General features: G+C 40.3%; 1 protein-coding gene across 1 annotated transcript; it reads left to right on the forward strand.

Moving 5' to 3' along the window:
* Nucleotides 1-2,483: 2,483 nt before the first annotated feature.
* Nucleotides 2,484-20,450, forward strand: prss56 (serine protease 56; the record flags this gene model as incomplete). Its single annotated transcript, XM_083524757.1, has 11 exons — nt 2,484-2,516; nt 9,192-9,348; nt 9,474-9,616; nt 14,226-14,385; nt 14,521-14,709; nt 16,422-16,528; nt 17,864-17,983; nt 18,259-18,679; nt 18,879-18,929; nt 19,102-19,208; nt 20,018-20,450. 11 exons carry the CDS (start codon nt 2,484-2,486, stop codon nt 20,189-20,191), a joined length of 1,662 nt encoding a protein of 553 aa, XP_083380883.1. The 3' UTR covers nt 20,192-20,450.
* Between the last annotated feature and the right edge of the window lie 2,473 nt (nt 20,451-22,923).

The following is a 22,923-nucleotide window of genomic DNA, read 5'->3' on the forward strand; positions in this document are numbered from 1 at the left end:
AATATTTGTGCTTGTTTTAAGAATGTTGTTTTTTTAGAGAATGACCGAGCTTGTTGGAGAATGTTGGTGTTTATTAGATAATGTGGTACATGCATTTGTGACTGTTGTTAGAGAATGACTGCGTTAAAGACTGTTAGTGTTAGAGTTGGTGTATGTTTTATTGGTTGTTGGAGACTACCGGTGTATACTGGAGAATGCTGATATTTCCTGGAGTTCTTGTGTGTACTGGTGAATGTTGCTACTTGTGTGATGTTACACTTTGCTAGAATATGTTGATATATTTTATTGGAGAACATAGGTGTTTGCTGGGGATATATAAAATGCTGGTGATATCACAATATTGCAGATTTTAGTTAGCTGATTTTTGTGTTTCACTCTCTGATACAAATTTTTTTGTTGCCTCAGGGGCTGCAGAGTCTCTATTAATGGAGCCAAGCTGTGAGATGTTGAGACAAACTCAAAGTTTGACTGAAGAGACTGAGAGAAGCTGGGCTTTGAGTCAGATGTGTGGGTTTTACCAACGTCGCTGTTCTACCTTAGAGCTGCACTCTGAATCCTGCATTAAAATCATGGGAGAGAGCTGCAGCTCCAGGCTATTACAATGCAGTCTCATTAACACCATGCAGAACTTGGAGCCAGCCACAGAAACCAGAACAGAGAGTAAATACACACTTTTAAAGCTGAGCACAGTCAAGGAAACAAAACAAACACGCACATACAAAATCTGGCAATATCTTCTTCTTTTTCTTTCGGATTTACCCATTAGGGGTTGCCACAGCGGATCATCTGTCTTCATACTCCCCCCTGTCCTCTACATCTGCCTCTTTCAACCCAACTACCTACCCTCACCACATCCATAAACCGCCTTCTTCGTCTTCCTCTTTTCCTCCTTTCTGGATATACCCCATGTCCCTTCTCTGCACATGTCTAAACCATCTCAATCTCGCCTCCCTCACCTTGTCTCCAAAACGTCCTACATGCCTCTAATAAACTCATTTTTAAATACAAAATCTGTCATTATATTGTATGTAAAAAAAACAGTGCCATAGTGTTTACGTCTCTCTGTCATCTGTATGCTGTAGCTTTATGTGGGCAGAGGATATTAGGTGGAAAGTCCCTTACACAGCCACGCTCCCGCATAATGGGTGGCTCTCAGGCGCCCCCTGGCAGCTGGCCTTGGATTGTCAACCTGCAACTAAATGGAGCTTTGATGTGTGGAGGAGTCCTGGTGGACAGCTACTGGGTCATCACTGCTGCACATTGCTTTGTTGGGTAAGAGCCTAGAACAGATGTATTCAAATCAGCTGATTTTTATTCCATATTCATTTTCAATTTAATTCATTTGTATTTTTATAGCGCTTTTAACAATGAACATTGTCTCAAAACAGCTTTACACAGATAATGTGGTGATAAAAATAATGTTCTTTATAAGTGTAAATTTGTTCCTGATGAGCAAGCAGGTGGTGACATGAATTTGATTTAGTTGAATTTCCTTTGCTATTGTTTGTAGGGTAAATGTGAAGTACTTGATTTATCACTGAACCAACCAGGGTGCAACTGAAGTAGAAGTAAAAATTAAAATTAAAATTAAAATGTGTGAAATATATCAAATATTAGCAGTAGGCATAATTTTTTTGATGGCAAAACAGTACCTTCTATTCAAGTTGCATTCCTATGAGCAGCACCACAGATGATTACATTTAGTTCATCAATCTACAGTGGTGTCTGTGAATGTATTTTTTGCATTTGTGACAGCATGCCCAGGTTAAACTAAGAATAGTTTCTGTGTGTAATCTATATTTACAGAGATGTTTGAACATTGTAAGGAAAAACTTTTATTACTTCATTACTGTAGGAAAACTTGAAGAAAAAAAAGCCAACTTCAGAAAACGATATGAAGACGTTGCCGCAGTGAAACCCTTGGTCCTGTCATTAATTTGGATGCTCCACCTAAATATTGTTGAGGACCAAATACAATTCTTCATAGCAGTGGTATTTTCTGATGGCAGTGGCAGATTTTAACAGCCTAATGCTTTTTTGTCACACTGCAAAAAAGTATAGAAATTGTTGGAGGAACAAGAAATATTGTATAAAATATTGACTTTGACTTACATTTTCTCAGATTTCAATCTGATAAAGAATCTGCAGAATGTCCTAAAAAAACAATTAAATGCATGGAGGTTCCACTTTGCATCTTACAGAACCACAGCACACCTTCAGAAGTCTTGTGAAATCTATGCCTTAAAGGCTCAAAGCTGTTTTGTCAGCACAATGTACACAATATTTGGGTGGTAAAAACAAAGATTGGTGAAGTCATTTTGCTGGTTTTTGTGGTCTACTCGTCTTATATACCTCTGGTTGCTGCACTTTCATAAAAGTTCCTTTCTCTCTCCATCTTACATTTTAGAAGTCAGAGTGAACATTACTGGAGAGCTGTGGTTGGGGAATTTGACATCACTAAGGTTGACCCTGATGAGCAGGTCATGAAGGTCAACCGCATCATTGCTCACCCAAAGGTAATGTTTACATACCTGTACATATGCATCAATAGACAGCTTTTATTGCATTGCCTTTTTGGTGTTTTGATACTGTGCATCTTTTTTTTTTTTTTTACAATAAACGGAAAACAGATCAAAAGATAAATTGGATGTCAGCTCTGTAAATGTAAATCCTTATATTTACACTAGATTAGATTTACATAATATTAGATGTTTTAAACAACTTGTTTGAACCAACCCATTTTCCAAGTGTTCAGAAGTATTGGAAAGTTGCAGGTTTCTTGTTGCCAGTGTGTGCTCTGTTTGATTATTTAAAAAATGATCAGCTCTGTATATCTACTCTTGGTTTGTTGTGGTTAAAAAGGAAAAAACATTAGAAGGAACAGAGAACTAATTATGGGAGAAAGCTGAAGTGGTGGCTCAGTGGTTAAGACACTGGACTAATCATTGGAATTTTGCAAACAGTGAGGAAAATAAGTATTTGAACACCCTGCTATTTTGCAAGTTCTCCCATTTAGATATCATGGAGGGGTCTGAAATTGTCATCGTAGGTGCATGTCCACTGTGAGAGACATAATATAAAAAAAAAAAAAATCCATAAATCACAATATATGATTTTTAAACTATTTATTTGTATGATACAGCTGCAAATAAGTATTTGAACACCTGTCTATCAGCTAGAATTCTGACCCTCAAAGACCTGTTGGTCTGCCTTTAAAATGTCCACTACATTTATTATCCTAAATTAGATGGACCTGTTTGAGGTCGTTAGCTGCATAAAGACACCTGTCCACCCCATACAATCAGTAAGAATCCAACTACTAACATGGCCAAGACCAAAGAGCTGTCCAAAGACACTAGAGACAAAATACACCTCCACAAGGCTGGAAAGGGCTACGGGGAAATTGCCAAGCAGCTTGGTGAAAAAAGGTCCACTGTTGGAGCAATCATTATAAAAAATTGAAGAAGCTAAACATGACTGTCAATCGCCCTCGGACTGGGGCTCCATGCAAGATCTCACCTCGTGGGGTCTCAATGATCCTAAGGAAGGTGAGAAATCAGCCCAGGACTACACGGGAGGAGCTGGTCAATGACCTGAAAAGAGCTGGGACCACCGTTTCCAAAGTTACTGTTGGTAATACACTAAGACGTCATGGTTTGAAATCATGCATGGCATGGAAGGTTCCCCTGCTTAAACCAGCACATGTCCAGGCACGTCTTAAGTTTGCCAATGACCATTTGGATGATCCAGAGGAGTCATGGGAGTAAGTCATGTGGTCAGATAAGACCAAAATAGAACTTTTGGGTCATAATTCCACTAAACATGTTTGGAGGAAGAAGAATGATGATTACCATCCCAAGAACAAAATCCCTACTGTGAAGCATGGGGGTGGTAGCATCATGCTTTTGGGGTGTTTTTCTGCACATGGGACAGGGCGACTGCACTGTATTAAGGAGAGGATGACCGGGGCCATGTATTGCGAGATTTTGGGGAACAACCTCCTTCCCTCAGTTAGAGCATTGAAGATGGGTCGAGGCTGGGTCTTCCAACATGACAATGACCCGAAGCACACAGCCAGGATAACCAAGGAGTGGCTCTGTAAGAAGCATATCAAGGATCTGGCGTGGCCTAGCCAGTCTCCAGACCTAAACCCAATAGAGAATCTTTGGAGGGAGCTCAAACTCCGTGTTTCTCAGCGACAGGCCAGAAACCTGACTGATCTAGAGAAGATCTGTGTGGAGAAGGGGGCCCAAATCCCTCCTGCAGTGTGTGCAAACCTGGTTTAAAACTACAGGAAACGTTTGACCTCTGTAATTGCAAACAAAGTGTGTGCAAACCTGGTTAAAAACTACAGGAAACGTTTGACCTCTGTAATTGCAAACAAAGGCTACTGTACCAAATATTAACATTGACTTTCTCAGGTGTTCAAATACTTATTTGCAGCTGTATCAATAAAATAAATTGTTAAAATATCATACATTGTGATTTATGGATTTTTTTTTTAGATTATGTCTTTTACAGTGGACATGCACCTACGATGACAATTTCAGACCCCTCCATGATTTCTAAGTGGGAGAACTTGCAAAATAGCAGGGTGTTCAAATACTTATTTTCCTCACTGTGAATAATTGTAACTGGATAAAGGAGTCTGCTAAATTAAAAGAATTATCAGTGATTTTGCACCACCATTGGGCATAGGCAATGCAATCCATACATTATACAGGTCAACCAATGAAAATAACTGCAAAAATTATGAGTTGTTAAGAAAAATACCAAAAACAACAGTCAGTGACATCACCAAGAGTCTCCATAGGGCAAAGTCCAAAATTAGAAGAAGCCTTTGAGCGCAGAAATACACTGATCATACTAAAATATGCAATCTTCAAATCAACAGCAATTGAAAGAAATTTGCAAAGAAATACTATACAAGATAATGTGATAAAATACGAGATGAGGCAAAGTAATTTTGTGTAAAGAAGTAAAGGAGCTACTTATGATCTGTTGCATACAAACTCATTGGGTATCTAAATGTGTAAATCATATGTGTGTGTGTCAGGGATTCACCCTGCCACGCCCCCCTCTGTAGCTGTCAGGGATTCACCCTGCCACGCCCCCGTCTGTAGCTGTCAGAGATCCACCCTGCCACGCCCCCCTCGATAGCAGTCACGCTGCTTCCCAAGATTATCGACAGCTGTGGCTCATGAAAGATCAGACTACATAAACTCACGTTCTTGAGTCACAGGCTGTCGGTCGTTAATTTGTCAAGCTGGACAATCGCGTGGCTGCTCGACCGCCGGCTGTATATGCGAATTCCACTTCCGACTTGGATTACTCATTGCCGAAGGCTTTATGGATTATGCGTGGGACATTCGAACTCATAGCGGACAACGCGTATCGAGCGGATGTCTTTGTTTGTTGTTTTCAACGGCTTATGAGTGTTTTTGTGTTGTACGGTTGTTGAAATAAAAGGACAATGATCGGACTATATCGGCTTCCGCGTCTGCAGCCTGACAGAACGACCGACCTATACCGAACGCGGATTCGCCATTCCGCGATTCCGACCACAACGGATCGGCAGCTGAACCCGGCTTCGGATTTCCTCCGGAAGCTCAGTGCCGCTTCTCGCGGTTCAGATCCACAGAAGCCGGATCATGAGAGCGCGGCTGCGCCACGCCCCTCAGAGAGCGCGAGGGGATTACCGGCTCGTTACTCGGGGAAAAAAGACGAATTGGGCGGATTTCTGCAAGGCATCGGCGAGTATGTGGCTGTTAACATTTCCCGGTTTCCTTCCGAACGAGCCAAGATTGCCCTCTGTATTTCCCTCCTGTCTGGAGAAGTTCTTGCCAAAGCCAGCTCACTATGGAGCGCCAAAGGGGGCAAATTCGGCTTACTCGCCGAATTCAGCGGGCTGCTTCTGGGGAAGTTGGGGATAGAGGTGGTGGATCTCCACTACAGTCCCCTTGAGGAGGAAGGTGCTCCATTCCAACGTTCTCAAGAGCACGCGGCTCCGTGCCGGATCTCCCATGAGCCTGCAGCTCAGCCCCAATGTTTTGATGAGAGGGCTGCTTCATCTCAGGGTCTCTACCAGCGTGCTGCTGTGTTCCGGGGTTCTCGTGGACGCACCACACCATCTCCGAGAGTCGGCGAGCACACCATCCCGCCACAGAGTTTTCGCGAGAGCGCCGCGCCGCCACAGAGTCTTCGCGAGAGCGCCGCGCCGCCACAGAGTCTTCGCGAGAGCGCCGCGCCGCCACAGAGTCTTCGCGAGAGCGCCGCGCCGCCACAGAGTCTTCGCGAGAGCGCCGCGCTTCGCGCCGCGCTTCGCGAGAGCGCCGCGCTGCCACAGAGTCTCCAGGAACATGCTTTCCCGCCACAGAGTCTTCGCGAGAGCGCCGCGCCGCCACAGAATCGTCACGAGAGCGCCGCGCCGCCACAGAGTCTCCAGGAGCATGCTTTCCCGCCACAGAGTCTTCGCGAGAGCGCTGCGCCGCCACAGAGTCGTCACGAGAGCGCCGCGCCGCCACAGAGTCTCCAGGAGCATGCTTTCCCGCCACAGAGTCGTCACGAGAGCGCCGCGCCGCCACAGAGTCTCCAGGAGCATGCTTTCCCGCCACAGAGTCGTCACGAGAGCGCCGCGACGCCACAGAGTCTCCAGGAGCATGCTTTCCCGCCACAGAGTCGTCACGAGAGCGCCGCGCCGCCACAGAGTCTCCAGGAGCATGCTTTCCCGCCACAGAGTCGTCACGAGAGCGCCGCGCCGCCACAGAGTCTCCAGGAGCATGCTTTCCCGCCACAGAGTCGTCACGAGAGCGCCGCGCCGCCACAGAGTCTCCAGGACCATGCTTTCCCGCCACAGAGTCGTCACGAGAGCGCCGCGCCGCCACAGAATCTCCAGGAGCATGCTTTCCCGCCACAGAGTCGTCACGAGAGCGCCGCGCCGCCACAGAGTCTCCAGGAGCATGCTTTCCCGCCACAGAGTCGTCACGAGAGCGCCGCGCCGCCACAGAGTCTCCAGGAGCATGCTTTCCCGCCACAGAGTCGTCACGAGAGCGCCGCGCCGCCACAGAGTCTCCAGGAGCATGCTTTCCCGCCACAGAGTCGTCACGAGAGCGCCGCGCCGACACCTCCGGTCACAAAAGGCGAAGTGACTCCTCCGAGTCCCTCTCCAGACGACGCCCCATCCCAGAGCCCCTTCCAAGGCGACATCTCGCCCACGGAAAGCTCGGCTCCGCCCCAGGACCTCCAAGAGAGCTCCGCCCAGCTCCAGGTCCCTCCAGAGAGCTCTGCCCAGCTCCAGGTCCATCCAGAGAGCTCCGCCCAGCTCCAGGCTCCTCCCGAGAGCTCGTCTCCGCTCCAGGCTCCTCCCGAGAGCTCGTCTCCGCCTCCGAGCGACCCCACGAGCTCGTCTCCGCTTCAGTGTCCCAAAGAGAGCTCCACTGATGTCGTGGACCTCCAGGCAAGCCCTTCTCCGCTCGTGGATCTCCAGGCAGGCTTCACCTCATTTCCAGGCTGCTCAGTAGGCTCTGATCTGCTCCTAAGGGTCCCAAGGAGCGCCCCCAGCGCCCGCAGAAGGCGACGTTTCGCCCCCAGCGCCCGCAGAAGGCGACGTTTCGCCCCCGGGCTCCACAGAAGGCGACGTTTCGCCCCCGGGCTCCACAGAAGGCGACGTCTCGCCCCCGGGTCCTCTTCAGGGCGAAGGATCGCATCCAGGCTCCACGCAGGGCGAAGGATCGCATCCAGGCTCCACGCAGGGCGAAGGATCGCATCCAAGCTCCACGCAGGGCGAAGGATCGCATCCAAGCTCCACGCAGGGCGAAGGATCGCCCCCGGGCTCCACAGAGGGCGACGTCTCGCCCCCGGGCTCCACAGAAGGCGACGTCTCGCCCCCGGGCTCCACAGAAGGCGACGTCTCGCCCCCGGGCTCCACAGAAGGCGACGTCTCGCCCCCGGGCTCCACAGAAGGCGACGTCTCGCCCCCAGGTCCTCTTCAGGACGACGGATCGCCCCCAAGATCCCCGCATGGCGACGTCGGTCCTCCAGGTCCCTCTGACGGCGACGTCGGTCCTCCAGGTCCCTCAGAGGGTGGTACGACGTTCCTGGTCTCCGCCCGGGATGTCCTCCACTCCCTGGTCATTGTCATGGTTGGCGTCCAGTTCCGGTTCCCCGCCATGGAGGTCGCTCCGGCTCCAATCCCCGCCAGGGGCTTTACTCAGCCTCCCGTCAGCATTGAGGGCTTGGCTCCGTTCCGGATCCTCCTGCAAGGTGTTGTCCCATGCCGGCTCTCCGCAGAGGATGCTCACCAGGCCTCCGTTGCTCCCAGGCGTCTAAGGAGGCCTTCCTCGGAGTGCCCTGGCCCGCCTGGCATAGGTGGGTTTTGGGGCGTCAGGTGTCGCCCCTGGAGGGGGGGGTACTGTCAGGGATTCACCCTGCCACGCCCCCCTCTGTAGCTGTCAGGGATTCACCCTGCCACGCCCCCGTCTGTAGCTGTCAGAGATCCACCCTGCCACGCCCCCCTCGATAGCAGTCACGCTGCTTCCCAAGATTACCGACAGCTGTGGCTCATGAAAGATCAGACTACATAAACTCACGTTCTTGAGTCACAGGCTGTCGGTCGTTAATTTGTCAAGCTGGACAATCGCGTGGCTGCTCGACCGCCGGCTGTATATGCGAATTCCACTTCCGACTTGGATTACTCATTGCCGAAGGCTTTATGGATTATGCGTGGGACATTCGAACTCATAGCGGACAACGCGTATCGAGCGGATGTCTTTGTTTGTTGTTTTCAACGGCTTATGAGTGTTTTTGTGTTGTACGGTTGTTGAAATAAAAGGACAATGATCGGACTATATCGGCTTCCGCGTCTGCAGCCTGACAGTGTGGAATTGAAAGCTGAAATTCAAACTAATTCTAACAACCTCTGTCATCATCTAATGTTCTTTTTTTTATCTCAAGCCAAATGTATTTGCTGTGTATGTGGTATATCCATTCCAATTGTTAGAGTGTTGAAAATATGAACCTGAAATGTAAATGTAATCTGCAGCATGTTTTTTTTTTTTTTTTTTTTTTGGATAATTGCTAAAAATGGTGCCTTTGATGACATACCTGTATTTCTACTGCTGTGAGGACTTCTGTAGTATAGAATTCAGATGTAATACACGTATATTGATTGCATCTTCCCATCTACCTTGCAGTTTAACCCAAAGACATTTAATAATGACATTGCCCTGGTGGAGCTAAGCTCTCCTGTGGTTTTATCAGAGCGTGTGATGCCGGTGTGTTTGCCCTCTGACACTGAGCCACCCTCTGGAGAACCATGTCTGATTGCTGGATGGGGCTCACTTTATGAAGGTGACAAAAAAAACTTTTCAGACCAAATTAACTGATTCTATGTCAGAATAGAGAAGATGCATTGTACTACAAGTGTGTTTATGTTTTTCATTTGATGTGTGTGACTGATACTTGTGTGAGTGTAGACGGTCCAGCAGCTGATGTGGTAATGGAGGCGATTGTACCACTTCTGTCTCAGAGCATATGTAAAATCGCCCTGGGTAAACAGCTGCTTACCAACACCATGTTTTGTGCTGGCTACTTGTCTGGAGGTATCGACTCATGTCAGGTATGACACATTAATTTGAAATATAAATGTATTTTTATAATACAGTATGTATACAGTATGTATACAGTATGTATTTATTATACAGTGCTGTGAAAAGATTTTGCAAACTTGTAAAAAAATGCTGTAAAATAAAAACCTTTTAAAAAATAAACAGTTTTTGAAGGAACTTAAAATATAGGTTGTTCCAAAAATCTTGAAGAACTAAGCACAGATCCTCTGTTGATGCAGGGTCCCTCAAATAGTTCTCTCTCTTCATGTAATCCTAAACAGACTTGATAATGTTAAGATTTGGACTTTGTGGGGAACAAAACTATTTCTTCCAGGACACTTTGTTCTTTTTTACGCTGAAGATTGTTCTGTCCTCCTGCAGAATAAATTTGAGGCCAATCAAATGCCTCCCAAATGGTATTGCATAATAGATAAGTATCAGCCTGCATTTCTCAGCATTAAGGATACCATTAATCCTAACCAAATCTTCAAGACGTTTTGCAGACACTCATTATTGTACTGCTCTTCAGCCCTTTGGCAAACAGCTTGTTTTTTTGCAAGAGCCAAATATTTCAGATTTTTACGCATCAGTCCAGAACACATGCTTCCTTTTTGTCTGCACCTTAGTTTCTATATTTTTTAAATAAATATTTGAGTCGTTTAGCCTTTTCTCCATGTCAAAAGGTATGGATTCTTGGCCACAGTTCTTCCCTAAAGACCACTTCTGGTCAAACTTCAGACAGTAAATATATGTACCTGGGTTCTATTTAGAGGTGGCAAAAGTACCTACATTCTAAAAGTGCAGATACTCCTGTTTTAAAATACTCTGGTAAAAGTTAAAGTACTGACTATCCTTTTTTTTTTACTCAAAATAAAGAAGTATGAGCTCTAAAATGTACTTAAGTGAAAAGTAGCCATAACTACTACCTGTTTTAATGTCGGTGGTAACTGGACATCATGGCAAATTGATATTAGGGCTGTCAATCGATTAAAATATTTACCGTATTTTTCGGACTATAAGCCGCTACTTTTTTCCCACGTTTTGAACGTCTTAAACAACGAAGCGGCTTATTTATAGATTTTTCCTGGGTTTTTCCCAGTTCCACAAACTTTTAAGCCAAGAAACTGAACCCCATAACATTAGACCAATGAAATTTCCAAACGGAAACGAAAAAACGCACCTCACCTGTGTTCTGAGCTGCACGGATAAACTCCCCAGAGAAATACAGTGGTACCTTGACCTACGAGTTGAATTCCTTCCGTGGACGAGCTCGTATCCCAATTTGCTCGCACATCAAATCAGTTTTCCATATTGAAAATACTTAAAATGGCATTAATCCGTTCCAACCCTCAAAATGACACCCTGTTTTTATGTTTCATGTTATTAAATTGGAAAATATTTTTATTTCTAAATAACAAATATTGTATAAAAACATATTAGAAAGAGTATGTAAAGATATAATAAGGTTTTATTCAGTGTATTTTCCTTGGAGATGAGATGAGCTAACAAAAATGCCGGTGGGGTGTGTGTGTGTGTGTGTGTGTGTGTGTGTGGAGGGGGGGTAGAGGCGATAAGCAGAGGCGGAGGGAAAACTCGTTTTTTACTATCACTGTACACTACGTATCCCTAAACTTTACAATCTTTACTTTTTCTTCTTTGCTTATCTTAATTTTCATCACAATCTACACTTTCTGGCTTCGCTTCGCCATCTAGCAGCGGCGTCTCGAGCTCGTAACTCAAGTTTTTGCTCGTGTAACAAAGCACACACACGCAGTAATACCGGAAGAATACCGGCAGTCTATTCCCAAAATACCGCTATGCTCCTAATAGAAGCGCAACATATTTCACCCGTTACACCGTGTGTAACCTGTCTTTCGTTAAAGCCTGTGTAAAGTACATTAGTGTAGACAGGTGCGGCTTATTTATGTTAAAAATAAAAATATTTGTCAAATTCAGTGGGTAATCCTGATTATTCACATGATTGTCATTAGTGAACTCATTTAATAGCAACTCAATCACACATTTTCTAAATGTACAAACCCGATTCCAAAAAAGTTGGGACACTGTACAAATTGTGAATAAAAACAGAATGCAATGATGAAAGAACTTCAAACTTGAATTCGTCTGACCACAGAACAGTTTTCCGCTTTGCCACAGTCCATTTAAATGAGCCTTGGCCCAGAGAAAATGCCTGCACTTTTGATTCGTGTTTAGATATGGCTTCTTTTTTTACCTATACAGTTTTAGCTGGCAATGGCGAATGGCACGGTGGATTGTGTTCACCAACAATGTTTTCTGGAAGTATTCCTGAGCCCATGTTGTGATTTCCATTATGGCGCATTCTTGTATGTGATGCAGTGCCATCTAAGGGCCCGAAGATCACGGGCATCCAGTATGGTTTTCCAGCCTTGACTCTTACGCACAGAGATTGTTCCACATTCTCTGAATCTTTGGATGATATTATGCACTGTAGATGATGATAAATTCAAACTCTTCGCAATATTTCTCTGAAAAACTCCTTTCTGATATTGCTCCACTTGAGCAATTGAGCTAATAAGTTGTAAATTGGTCCTCCAGCTGTTCCTTATATGTACATTTAACTTTTCCAGGCTCTTATTGCTACCTTTCCCAACTTTTTTGGAATGTGTAGCTCTCATAAAATCCATAATTAGCCAATATTTGGCATGACATTTCAAAATGTCTCACTTTCAACATTTGATATTTTATCTATATTCTATTGTGAATAAAATCTAAGTTTATGAGATTTGTAAATTATTGCATTTCTTTTTTTTTTTTTTTTACAATTTGTACAGTGTCCCAAAGTTTTTGGAATCGGGTTTGTACTTTAAAATAATAATTTTCCAGTATTTAATACTCTAATCAACATGTGCATGGACAAATATTGATTATTTTATGCAAATGTATGTTTATTATTAGTGAAACCATACTCAACATTGAGCATGGAGACAAAATATTCTTGTAAATGTTTTAAAGTAATTATGGTGTTTTAAATTATTTATATCACCAGGACACCAAACAGTACCTTTGCGATGTTTCCACAGGACGGTTAATTATGTAATACCCGAGGAACTGTACCTCTCCTAACATTCAGAAGAATTTCATAAGCAGTAAATATCTGTTTTATCTGATTGTTTATTTAAAAGTAGACATTTTGAGCTTTCTATTTATATAATTATGATGTCTGTGAGGCAAGTTTGTACAGAGATTTAGGTTGTGTAATTTGTGTGTCTATGAAGAGAGATGACAGACGGAGACAGCAAAAAGTGCATCCTGTCCGTTTTCTTTATTTCACAAAAGCACAGCATTTTGTTGTTATTATGAGTGTATACAAATAAAAGTAGACCATTTACAGTTTTTAATGATTTTTGGATCTTATGTGTATGATCAAAAAAGACAGAACAGTTCAAGTTCATTTCGGCATTATGAGAAAAAAAAAAGCTGATTGGGACTTAAACAATTGGGAGTAAAACAAATGTTTATTGATTAAACAATTTTTTGGTGGAGTTTTTTTATATCTGAGTAAAGAAAGGACGTTGTGAATAAACGTGTGTTGCGCTGAAGGTTTTAATTTCACCTCAAATTTATTTATTTATATTTTTACCAAAAATGGTCAACCAGAAATGCATGCTGCATTTATTGTGCATTAATAAAAAAATCCAAAAATATTGATCATTTCACCAAATAGATTAAAACTAAAGTAACAAGCCTGTTTTGTAAATAGAAGTAGAAAGTACAGATTTTTGTGTAAAAAAATATATTGAGTGAAAGTAAAACATTGTCCAAAAAAACAATAGTGAGGAAAAGTACTGACACCAGAAAAAACAACTTATGTGCAGTAATTAAGTAGTTGTACTTTGTCACTTCCCACCTCTTGTTCAACTTGTTTCCACCAGTTCTTTGCTGGACCTTGCTTCTCCTCTTCCACATTGCCCGTTTTTTTGTAATTCTTCAAAATAGCTTGAACAGCACATCTTAAAACTTCAGTCTACTTTGAAATTTTTGCCTGTGTGAGACTTTGCTGATACAGTATGCCTTATACCTTATACCTTATGCCTTGCTGCTGTGCTCAGTCTTGCCATGGTATATGATATGTGTCATGAAACTGTTTTCCACAACCTCAACTAAATAGCAGAGATTGGATGTTCCTTACCCAGGGTTAAGCCTCCTGCACAGCTGTTCCTCTTTCAATTAATGACTGCGTTTCACCCTTTTGAAATTAATTATTAATAGCACCAGCTTGATTAAACTGCTTAATCATACACCTGACTCTGACCCTTCAAAGTTCCTGACTTTCTGCAAGTGTACAAAGTGTGCAAGGGTAAGAACTGAAAGTCAAAGGGTGGTCACACAAAAAATGTATTTGATTAGGATTTCGCTTCTACTGATAAAAAAAATAAATAAACAAATGTCAACTTTTTTTTAAAGCATTCTCTTTACAGCACTTTTTAACAACCGCCTAAACTTTTGCATATTACTGTATGTGTATATTTATTTATAAACATGCATAGCAATAAACAACTTTCCATCTGGATCACTAACTAAAATTTTCTGTAAAAGCTATATTGTGTATTCTTACCCCCACGCTCTATGTCTCTGTAGGGTGATTCTGGTGGGCCACTAATCCTCCAGGACCTTGATTCAGGGAGGTTTCAATTATATGGTATAACATCTTGGGGCGACGGCTGTGGGGAGAAAGGCAAGCCGGGAGTATACACTCGTGTTGTAGCTTACAAAGACTGGATCCTCTCTGAAATACATAGTGAGTCACACACATTGCTGGCCACACACATTCACACTGCCATATGTTTTTGCTCTTTCTCAGTGTTGGTTAAAAATACATACACAAAGGAAATATATATAAGCTAAAGCAGATATTGCATGTGTCCAATCCCAGAATCTATTGGAAGCAGGGAACCCACATGTGCAGAGCTTCTGAAGACATCAAAGATGTCAGAAGAACAGCGCATGTCAGAGTTCATCTCACTCTGCCATTTCCACATGCTGAACTGCTCTAAAACCGTAGACCCATCTGGCTGCCAGCGCCAAGCCCAGGATGACTGTCAGAACCGCTTCAAAAACTGTCGTGGGTTTATTTCCATTTAAGAATCTGAATAATCCTGTTTATTAATACTTATATTGTGTATTCTGAGCATTATGACGTACTTTGAAACAATACACCCATTTTAATATATTGTAGTAAAAAGCTAGTAAAAGTAATGTATTTACTGTAAAACTACATCTGTAATGGTTATATAACTGAACTTGCACACAAAAAATGGATATATGATGTGGGGAGATACTGCACTTGTCATACATCTAATATGTTGTTAGAAGTAATCTCAATTGTTTAAAGCTTAAGCTTATTTCTCTCAGATTGCAGTGAGCATACTGTGATTCATAACCACTGAAATTATATTAAGCTTAATGCATAAGCACCATTAGGATAAGTACATTTTAGTAGGCTAATGAAAAACAGCTTAGGGAAACAGAAAAGGAAGTAAACCCTGAAGTATAATATGTCTTTATTTTCAAAACTGGAACCAGTTAAGCCTTTTGTAACAAATTCAGTACTGCATGTTATTCAATCATAGGTGTCACATGCACATCAAACCATGCCTAGTTCAGGGCTCTGTGCAGGCCACTCCACACCAACTTGGCAAACTATGTGTTTAAGATAAAGATAAGAGATATCTTTATTCTTCCCACAGTTTTGGAAATTAAAAAATTTACTGTATGGATCTCAGGATGGTGTTCATTTCATTCCCGAAATCTGCCTTACTGTATCCATGTTGGCATAGAGGCAATAAAATCTTGCAGTGGAGGACACAAACCATGTACACAAACCATGTACTTGAGTTAAAGTAGAAATACACTAGGTAAAATAGTAAAAGTGCTCCCTTTAAACTTTAATTTGAAAAGTACAAAAATATTTGCCTTCAAATGTACTTAATTATCCAAAGTACTATGAATTATTATGGCTTTAATGTACTATTATCTTTTTTGTCACAAAACTCTTAATAAACTCAGTTTATGTGAAAAGAGTCAACAAATGTTCTTCTTAGCACACCAATCTATTTATAGAATGATTTTAATTAGTCAAACACTTTAATATCTATTATAATGATTATGAGCCCAAAACCTTCTTATCAAGTACTTCACAATAAAACAAACAAGCAAAAAAAACTTGTGGAAATAAGGCCACGAGTGTTGTGGCAAGTTAGAGTAAGAAGTTTCTTCCATCATTTATTATGCTCAAAATGCTCTGCTTGCTGTTGAAATAACACTGAAGTGTATGTTATGTTATGCTAAGTAGATATCACCAAGGGCAATCAATACAAGTTTAAAACATAGTGTGCACTGATTGGTGGCATGCTGCATGCTTGACCAGTTTAGTTTTTATCCACCTCCAAGGAACGACCGAAGCTACTTAAGTACAGTAATGAATTACATTTACTTTGTTACTGTCCACCACTGTAATCTTAACATGACAGTTGCAGCTATTTCAGTTACACTATTATTAGCAAGATATTTTATAAACCAAACAATAATGTACACAGTGACTGCTCATAGATTAAGGAAGATCTCTCACCTTCTTGCAATATAGTTGAATTGATATTAGGGTTATTAACCAGTCCCAACCATGTCTGGCTTCAGTGTTAATCAGGGCCAAATATTGCTATGTCTTTATTCCCTCTGTACATTTATTCACAAATATCAAGTCTTTCTATTGTTCTCAATGTGGCTTCCAGAAAAATCTTTGCTAATTTTTCTTAATGGTGTCTCTGTTTCTTCTAGAATTATATTTGTTCTTGCAGACTCTGTTGGATATGTTGCAGAGAACAGATGATTATATTCGAGATAAAGTTGACCTGATGTTTTTTACCCAGAGTATTCCGCAGCTGGTAGAACATATCTATCATTCTTCAGTCAACATGCGAACACGAAGAGAAACCATTATAGCAGGTATGACTGCCAGCTCAGTGTGTTCATCCTGGTGTCAAACTGTGACATTTCATAATTATTTTCTTTAGACATGTTGCCAGTAATTGAGTAACTATGATGGATAATGTACCGTTTAAGAACATATAATATTTATAATAAGCTTTAATTAAACACTTCTAAAAAGTAACTTTTTTGCTGTTAGAAACATTAATCTAGCATGATGTATGTGAAGTTTAACTGCAAAACAATAAAAAGTTATTCTGACTGATAACCGTTACCATTAGATTACCTTTTAACTTCTGGGCACCGGAACTCACTGAATTAACAAATATATACAGTAACAGTCAAAAAATGACTTCCCAGAATTGTCGACTGCTTGTTGGCTGCTTTTCCTTTACTTTCTGACCCAACTCTTTCCAAAATATGAATTTAGAGTGGGTGATTGTAGAGGCCAGGTCATTTGATGCAGCACTCCATCACTCACCTTCTTAAAAATTTAGCTCTTACATAACCATGTGTTTGGGGTCATCATCCTGTTGGAAAACAAATTATGGTCCCACTAAGTGTAATGGGACCAAGATTAGGATGGCATGTTGCTGCAAAATGCTGTGGTATCCATGCTGGATAAGTGTGTCCTCATTTTTGAGTAAAACACCAACAGTGTCTCTAGCAAAGTATCCCTCACCATCCCACCTTCTCTACCATGCTTCACAGTCGGAACCACACATTCAGAAACTGTCCGTTCACCGTCTGTAAATCTAAGAAATACACATCAGTTATCACCAAAAATATGTATTATATAAAATAAATTATATCTGAATAAAACTAATTGAATAATATAAATTGTCCAAGTAGAGATATTTAACATGGTTTTCATTCAACTCATTAATATAAAATGATTGAGTTCCACAAAATTTTCATGCCTGTATTATTGATTATATGATTAAATTCTACAATAAATTTTACACAAAATGGAGAAATTTCGTTTTTTAAATCTTACATAAATATCACACATCTGTGTAAATGGTTATTTGTTCAGAGTATTCACAAATAAATTGGTTATTATTTTGACTGGTAACCCAGATCATTGTTATTCTACCAAATGATCTGTATGATAAAACATTCTTATGGCTCCCTAAAGACTATATTTCTCTATTGTGAAAGGGATTCCTTGTATGTTGGTGTTGTTTTATTATTTTATAGGTTTAAAAACTGATTACTGTATTGTTTTAAAAGAGCAGGTAAGCCACTCCTCCATGTCTACTGCCCAAAACCCATCACCTGTATTTGAGCAGGTGGGACCACTAGTGGATGACTGGGAGAATTACCTTAACAGCATCGCTGATAGTTTGGAATACCACAGCAAACATGAAGAATCAACTCAGCACAATAAAGAGGTGGACCTGTTTCAGCAGGTAACAAAAATGTTATGCTTACAAAAACTACTTCTTACATGTTGTAAAATAATTTATGCTAAGTTTCTGAACAAAATCAATAAACTTTAACTTAATATAAACTTTGAAAAAACTCTTCAGCTATATATCTTAAATATATTTTATTTTTTATTATAAAATATCCTAAGCTTTTTTTATTTACAGAAATAAATGGTGAGTACAAATCTCTGACTTGCGATTTCATGATTTATGGGATTGTAATTAAAATACATAACCCAATTTTGTGTCATTTTAAGGACAATAATTCAACACTTCAACAGCTGGACAGAGATCTGCGCTCCACCATTACTTTGCTTTGCTTTAGACTGGCAACTCGCCACATTTCTTCACTTAAAGATTTGAAAAGACAGTCCTTTTGGATAGATTTGATCATTTCCAGAAGAACATCTGACATTCTAGAGCTAACACCTGAACCAACTCTGAATCCCTACATAAAGGACAACATGAATTGGCACAATTTTTTAAGAAGTGTGAGTCTAGTACCTAGAGCTGGAGAACTTATTACACCTCAGGAGTTTAGGACCCAGGAGAGGTCTGTGCAGAGTGGAACTTACTTATGGATGTCTGATTTAATAGAAGAAAGACTACCAGTAACAAACTTCACCCCTACCCAGCTTCCACTGCTACTTCAACTCTACTCCAGCAAGAAGAAAAGTGGTGATTTACATTCCCTCAGTACTTTTGGAAATAAAAATTAAACAAATATTAGTATTTCTAATTATATATGTGTTTCAAGTTTGAAAAGAAACCAAAGTATCTTAACTCATGACAGGATAATGTTGTTATTTTCATTATAATACAGCGGTTTTGAAAATCCTTTGAAAAATTAAATATACAGCAGTGTTTTTTTCCCCAGGGTTTGCTCAGAGAAGACACAGAAGGCAGCTGCTTTATGAACATGAATCAAGTAACAACAGTATTTATAAAGGTATTATCCATTAAAACACTGACCATTTATCAGCTCTTGTTTTACACTAAGTCCACAATTCAATAAACAATTTATGGGTAAATTAGATTGGTTTACAAACTTATTGAAAGCATGTATTTCTGAACTGAAGGAGTATGTATCTGTGTTTTAGTGTGTCCTGGGGTTGCAGAGTTGGCACAGCAGGTCACTGTTACCAAGGAAACATACAAATGGATTCTAAACATCACACCAAGCAACCTCAACATGAATTTCCAAGAGGTGGGAATGTAAAAGAATAAATGAGTGAAGAGTGTGTACAAACACTTGTTGCCTGCTTTTAGTTGCCTTTATAAGAGCTGTTTATTTTAAGTAGTGCAAAAAGACATTAAGATCAAATGTCAGGAGGTATATATGCATCAAAATGCAGGTGACCAACTGGAGTTTCTAAAGCCTGCAGGAAAATCTAATTCGTGAGAAAAAACATATCAAGGCAATTGTCAAACAGCATGAACTATAGACAGAAAAAAAACAAGTGTAGAATTTCAAAACAGTTAGATTATAGAATTGAATTGCAGGGTATTGACCAGTTTATAACATGCATATAGTTCGTCAAGTGTGGGCAAATTAAGAATTCATATGTGCTGGTGAAAGTAAGTCCATATGTACAATGTGAATAGGACTTGAATTATGGCTTTTGCAGTTGGGCACCAATTTTGGCAATAACATGACATAAATATGACATTTTACACAAGGTTCCTGCTCAAATTTGACCAATACAAAAACATATATTAACATTTTAAATAACTTTTATATATTTTTTATATATACTTTTGTCAATGTTAAATACTAGACTCTATGTTAAATACTCTAGTGAAGAACCCCTAATATTTTTTCAATGGGTTTAAAAATAATATGGTAAAATATTCCTTTAATTTTTGCCGCAGTTTAGTTATATATCTGGTTATTTAGGTGTCTATCTCTACGGTAATGTCACAGTGACCCCAAATTTTCAAACATGTCTATGTAATAGGCTTTGCATATTGTGCGTATGAACATTGTGTTAACCCTAGAGGTGTGTCTAATTACAGGTACTGGTTGACCTCACCACTAAAAATGAACATGGTCTATATGAAGCAAGGATCAAAGCAACTGTAGGAGGACATCTTTTAAACTTCTACAGTTTTGTTGGTTTGGAGAATGAGTCATTCTATAGGACCATGCCACGCATCATTGCTCTAGCACTTGAGGCACTTAAAAAGTAAAAACTGTAGGCAAACATGCATCACTCCACATTACAGTCTGAATTTGTTCAGACAGTGGGTTCTAATCACCTAATCTTGGATCTAGCACTGTATAATATCACTTGTTTGAAAGCTCCTCTCTTTTAAACCTGGGCAGAACTATTTCAAGTGATGCATTTTGTACTCAGAATTTCATAGACTGAGACTTAAGAAGAATGGTATAAATGATAACTTTTCATAAATCTAAAAAATATTTTAGCAGCATATTAGCTGTCAGAGAGATGATCACTTAAAGTATTTTACAGTACTCTTTATACACATTCTAGGGAACAATATACCCCAAACTTTTTATTTCAATACATTTACATTATGACAGAATAATGAAGTTTTTTCTTGTACTGATGTTCACATTTTAAATTGAAAGCATTTCTATGGGACATATGTGTCCTTAATTTATTCACTGCAGTACAGGAGATGTGAAATCTCTCTTTGAACTGGATTGGTATAATTTTATTGTATTTATTTGTATAGATATGACCATTTCATATTTTTGTAAAAAAAAAAATAAAAAAAAAAAACATGTAGGAACAGAATGCAACTTTAATTTATCTGAATAAATCCAAAACCAGCTTAACCATCACTACCCCCTTGTTATCCTTTATTAAAACACTCCAATCTGTTTTTAAATGGTTTTTATTGTATCACACACCAGTTGAGTAAAGCAATAGACTCAATGCACTTTCTGAACACTGTTTAGCTGTTTAGACACACACAGCAGTGTGACGTTTGTTTTTTATATGGATCAATTAAGAGGAGTAGGAGAACTGGTGAAATTATGTGAAATCCTGTGTGAACTGTGGGTACAGTAAAACCTAGTGCTCTATTGTTGTGTTATAATATTGTTTTTTATGAGGTCGAGCCATTAGTTCAGTGTCTGGCTAAACCAGAGTATTAGGCAGCAAACCCAAGATGCATCTGAACATGAGGAACACCCATTTGATACCCATGCCCTCCTCCACTGGATAGATTTGCTGGCCTGTCCTCTTCATCCCTGGGTCAAAAAGGCACAAAAGCACACAATTTGAAAATTTAAGCCCCAGCTGAGATTGACTCAAGTCTTTACTGTTAGCTGCAATAATGTGTTGAGTTTTGCTCTCATGTCCTGAATGCATTACATTTTTACTATATGAAGGTCCATTCTACCCAGTTTCTTAAATGACACCTTACAGGCTGTACAGTATTTAAGAACAAGAACTTACGAATATTTTGTAACCCTAATGTCTGATCATTTGACTAGTTCAGCTGTGAACAGTAAACACTGGTGCCAAGTTATTAATTCTTAACTGTATGTATAGCTCACATAGAGTGTATTTCAAATTTTTTTGTAGTACTCAAGAGTTATATTTATATTGAGTTTGTAATCTGGCGTACCAGTATAGATTTATTTATTGCTAGAGAGTCAAAGCACTTTTGTACGTCGCTCTGGATAAGGGCGTCTGCTAAATGCCGCAAATGTAAATGTAATGTAAAATGTAAATGTAGTGCCTTGATCATTTAGAATTACTTTCAATCCTGACTGGGGAGATTAAACATAAGCATACCTCCTTACACTACTTTGGGATATTAATCTAACAAAATTTAAACAAAGAATATATTCATTCACTCCACTTTAATGACCTAAGTTCTATAAAATAAAATTACTATTAAGAATTTTTTCCACTGGTACATTGGAAGAAACAGGTGGGTTGTTTCTAGTAAGTGTGATTTTTGGCTGGATTATTTGACTATTGATTACTTTCAGATGGTTAAATGTAAATAGATTGAGTTAAACATGCATGCAAAAGCAGATAAGCTTCAATATTAAGAAATAAAAAAGCGAACTATTCTGAAATGTGAAGGTATATCCATCAACTAGAACTGAAACTCCTATGATAAGCAAATAACATAGGCAAAAAACAATGCAGGATTAAAAAACAGAGACATGGTACGAGAATGCAAGGTTTGGTATGTAGTTTTAATTCGCACTGAGGATTAATCTGCCCCAAGCAAATAAACACCAGGGCTTAAATGCAAAGACTAAACCAAAGGCAAAATGAAAACAGGTACAAGTCACAACAAAACGCTAGGAAGACCACCATTGGAAAGACAAGCATGGAGACAAGACATAAACCAGATCAAAATCTCTGCTGGCATTAATAAGCAACCTTGGCAATAATGATGCACACTAAGATGCACAGTGTGACGTGTACATCGCAGGTGAGAGAATATATGACAATATCCTTACTCAAAGTGTCTTCTAAAACTCAACAAGATGATCATGTAACCCTAGATTTTGAAGCAGGCATTGCCCAGAATGGTGAGTGGTTTGTGCATGGTTAGCCTACCCATCACCCTCTATCATTAGTTAAGTTTGAGAGGTTAATCATACTTTTAAAATAAATGTGGCACTGTAGTTTGAATCCTTCAGGATGCAATTTAGTATCATTAAGGGAGGGTGCTCTGTGGGACTCTGGTCTGACCTTGGCTAAGAGACCACCTTGTCACCAACTAGAATGATTTTGGATGGTAGGCAGCACTGTCAGCACTGCCATCCTAGTGGCTTTTGTAACTGTACTCAAGAACCAAAAAATGTATTTGGTCCGTAATCAAAATAATCTTTTTTTTTTTTTTTTTTTACAGTGGCTTAGGACTACAACTGTGGCAAACAGTTTTGCACTCCATGTGTCCATAGGTTTTCCTGTGTGACCAGGCCT

This window comes from Silurus aristotelis (genome assembly GCF_946808225.1).
Source record: "Silurus aristotelis genome assembly, chromosome: 22".
NCBI classification, from domain to species: Eukaryota; Metazoa; Chordata; class Actinopteri; order Siluriformes; family Siluridae; genus Silurus; species Silurus aristotelis.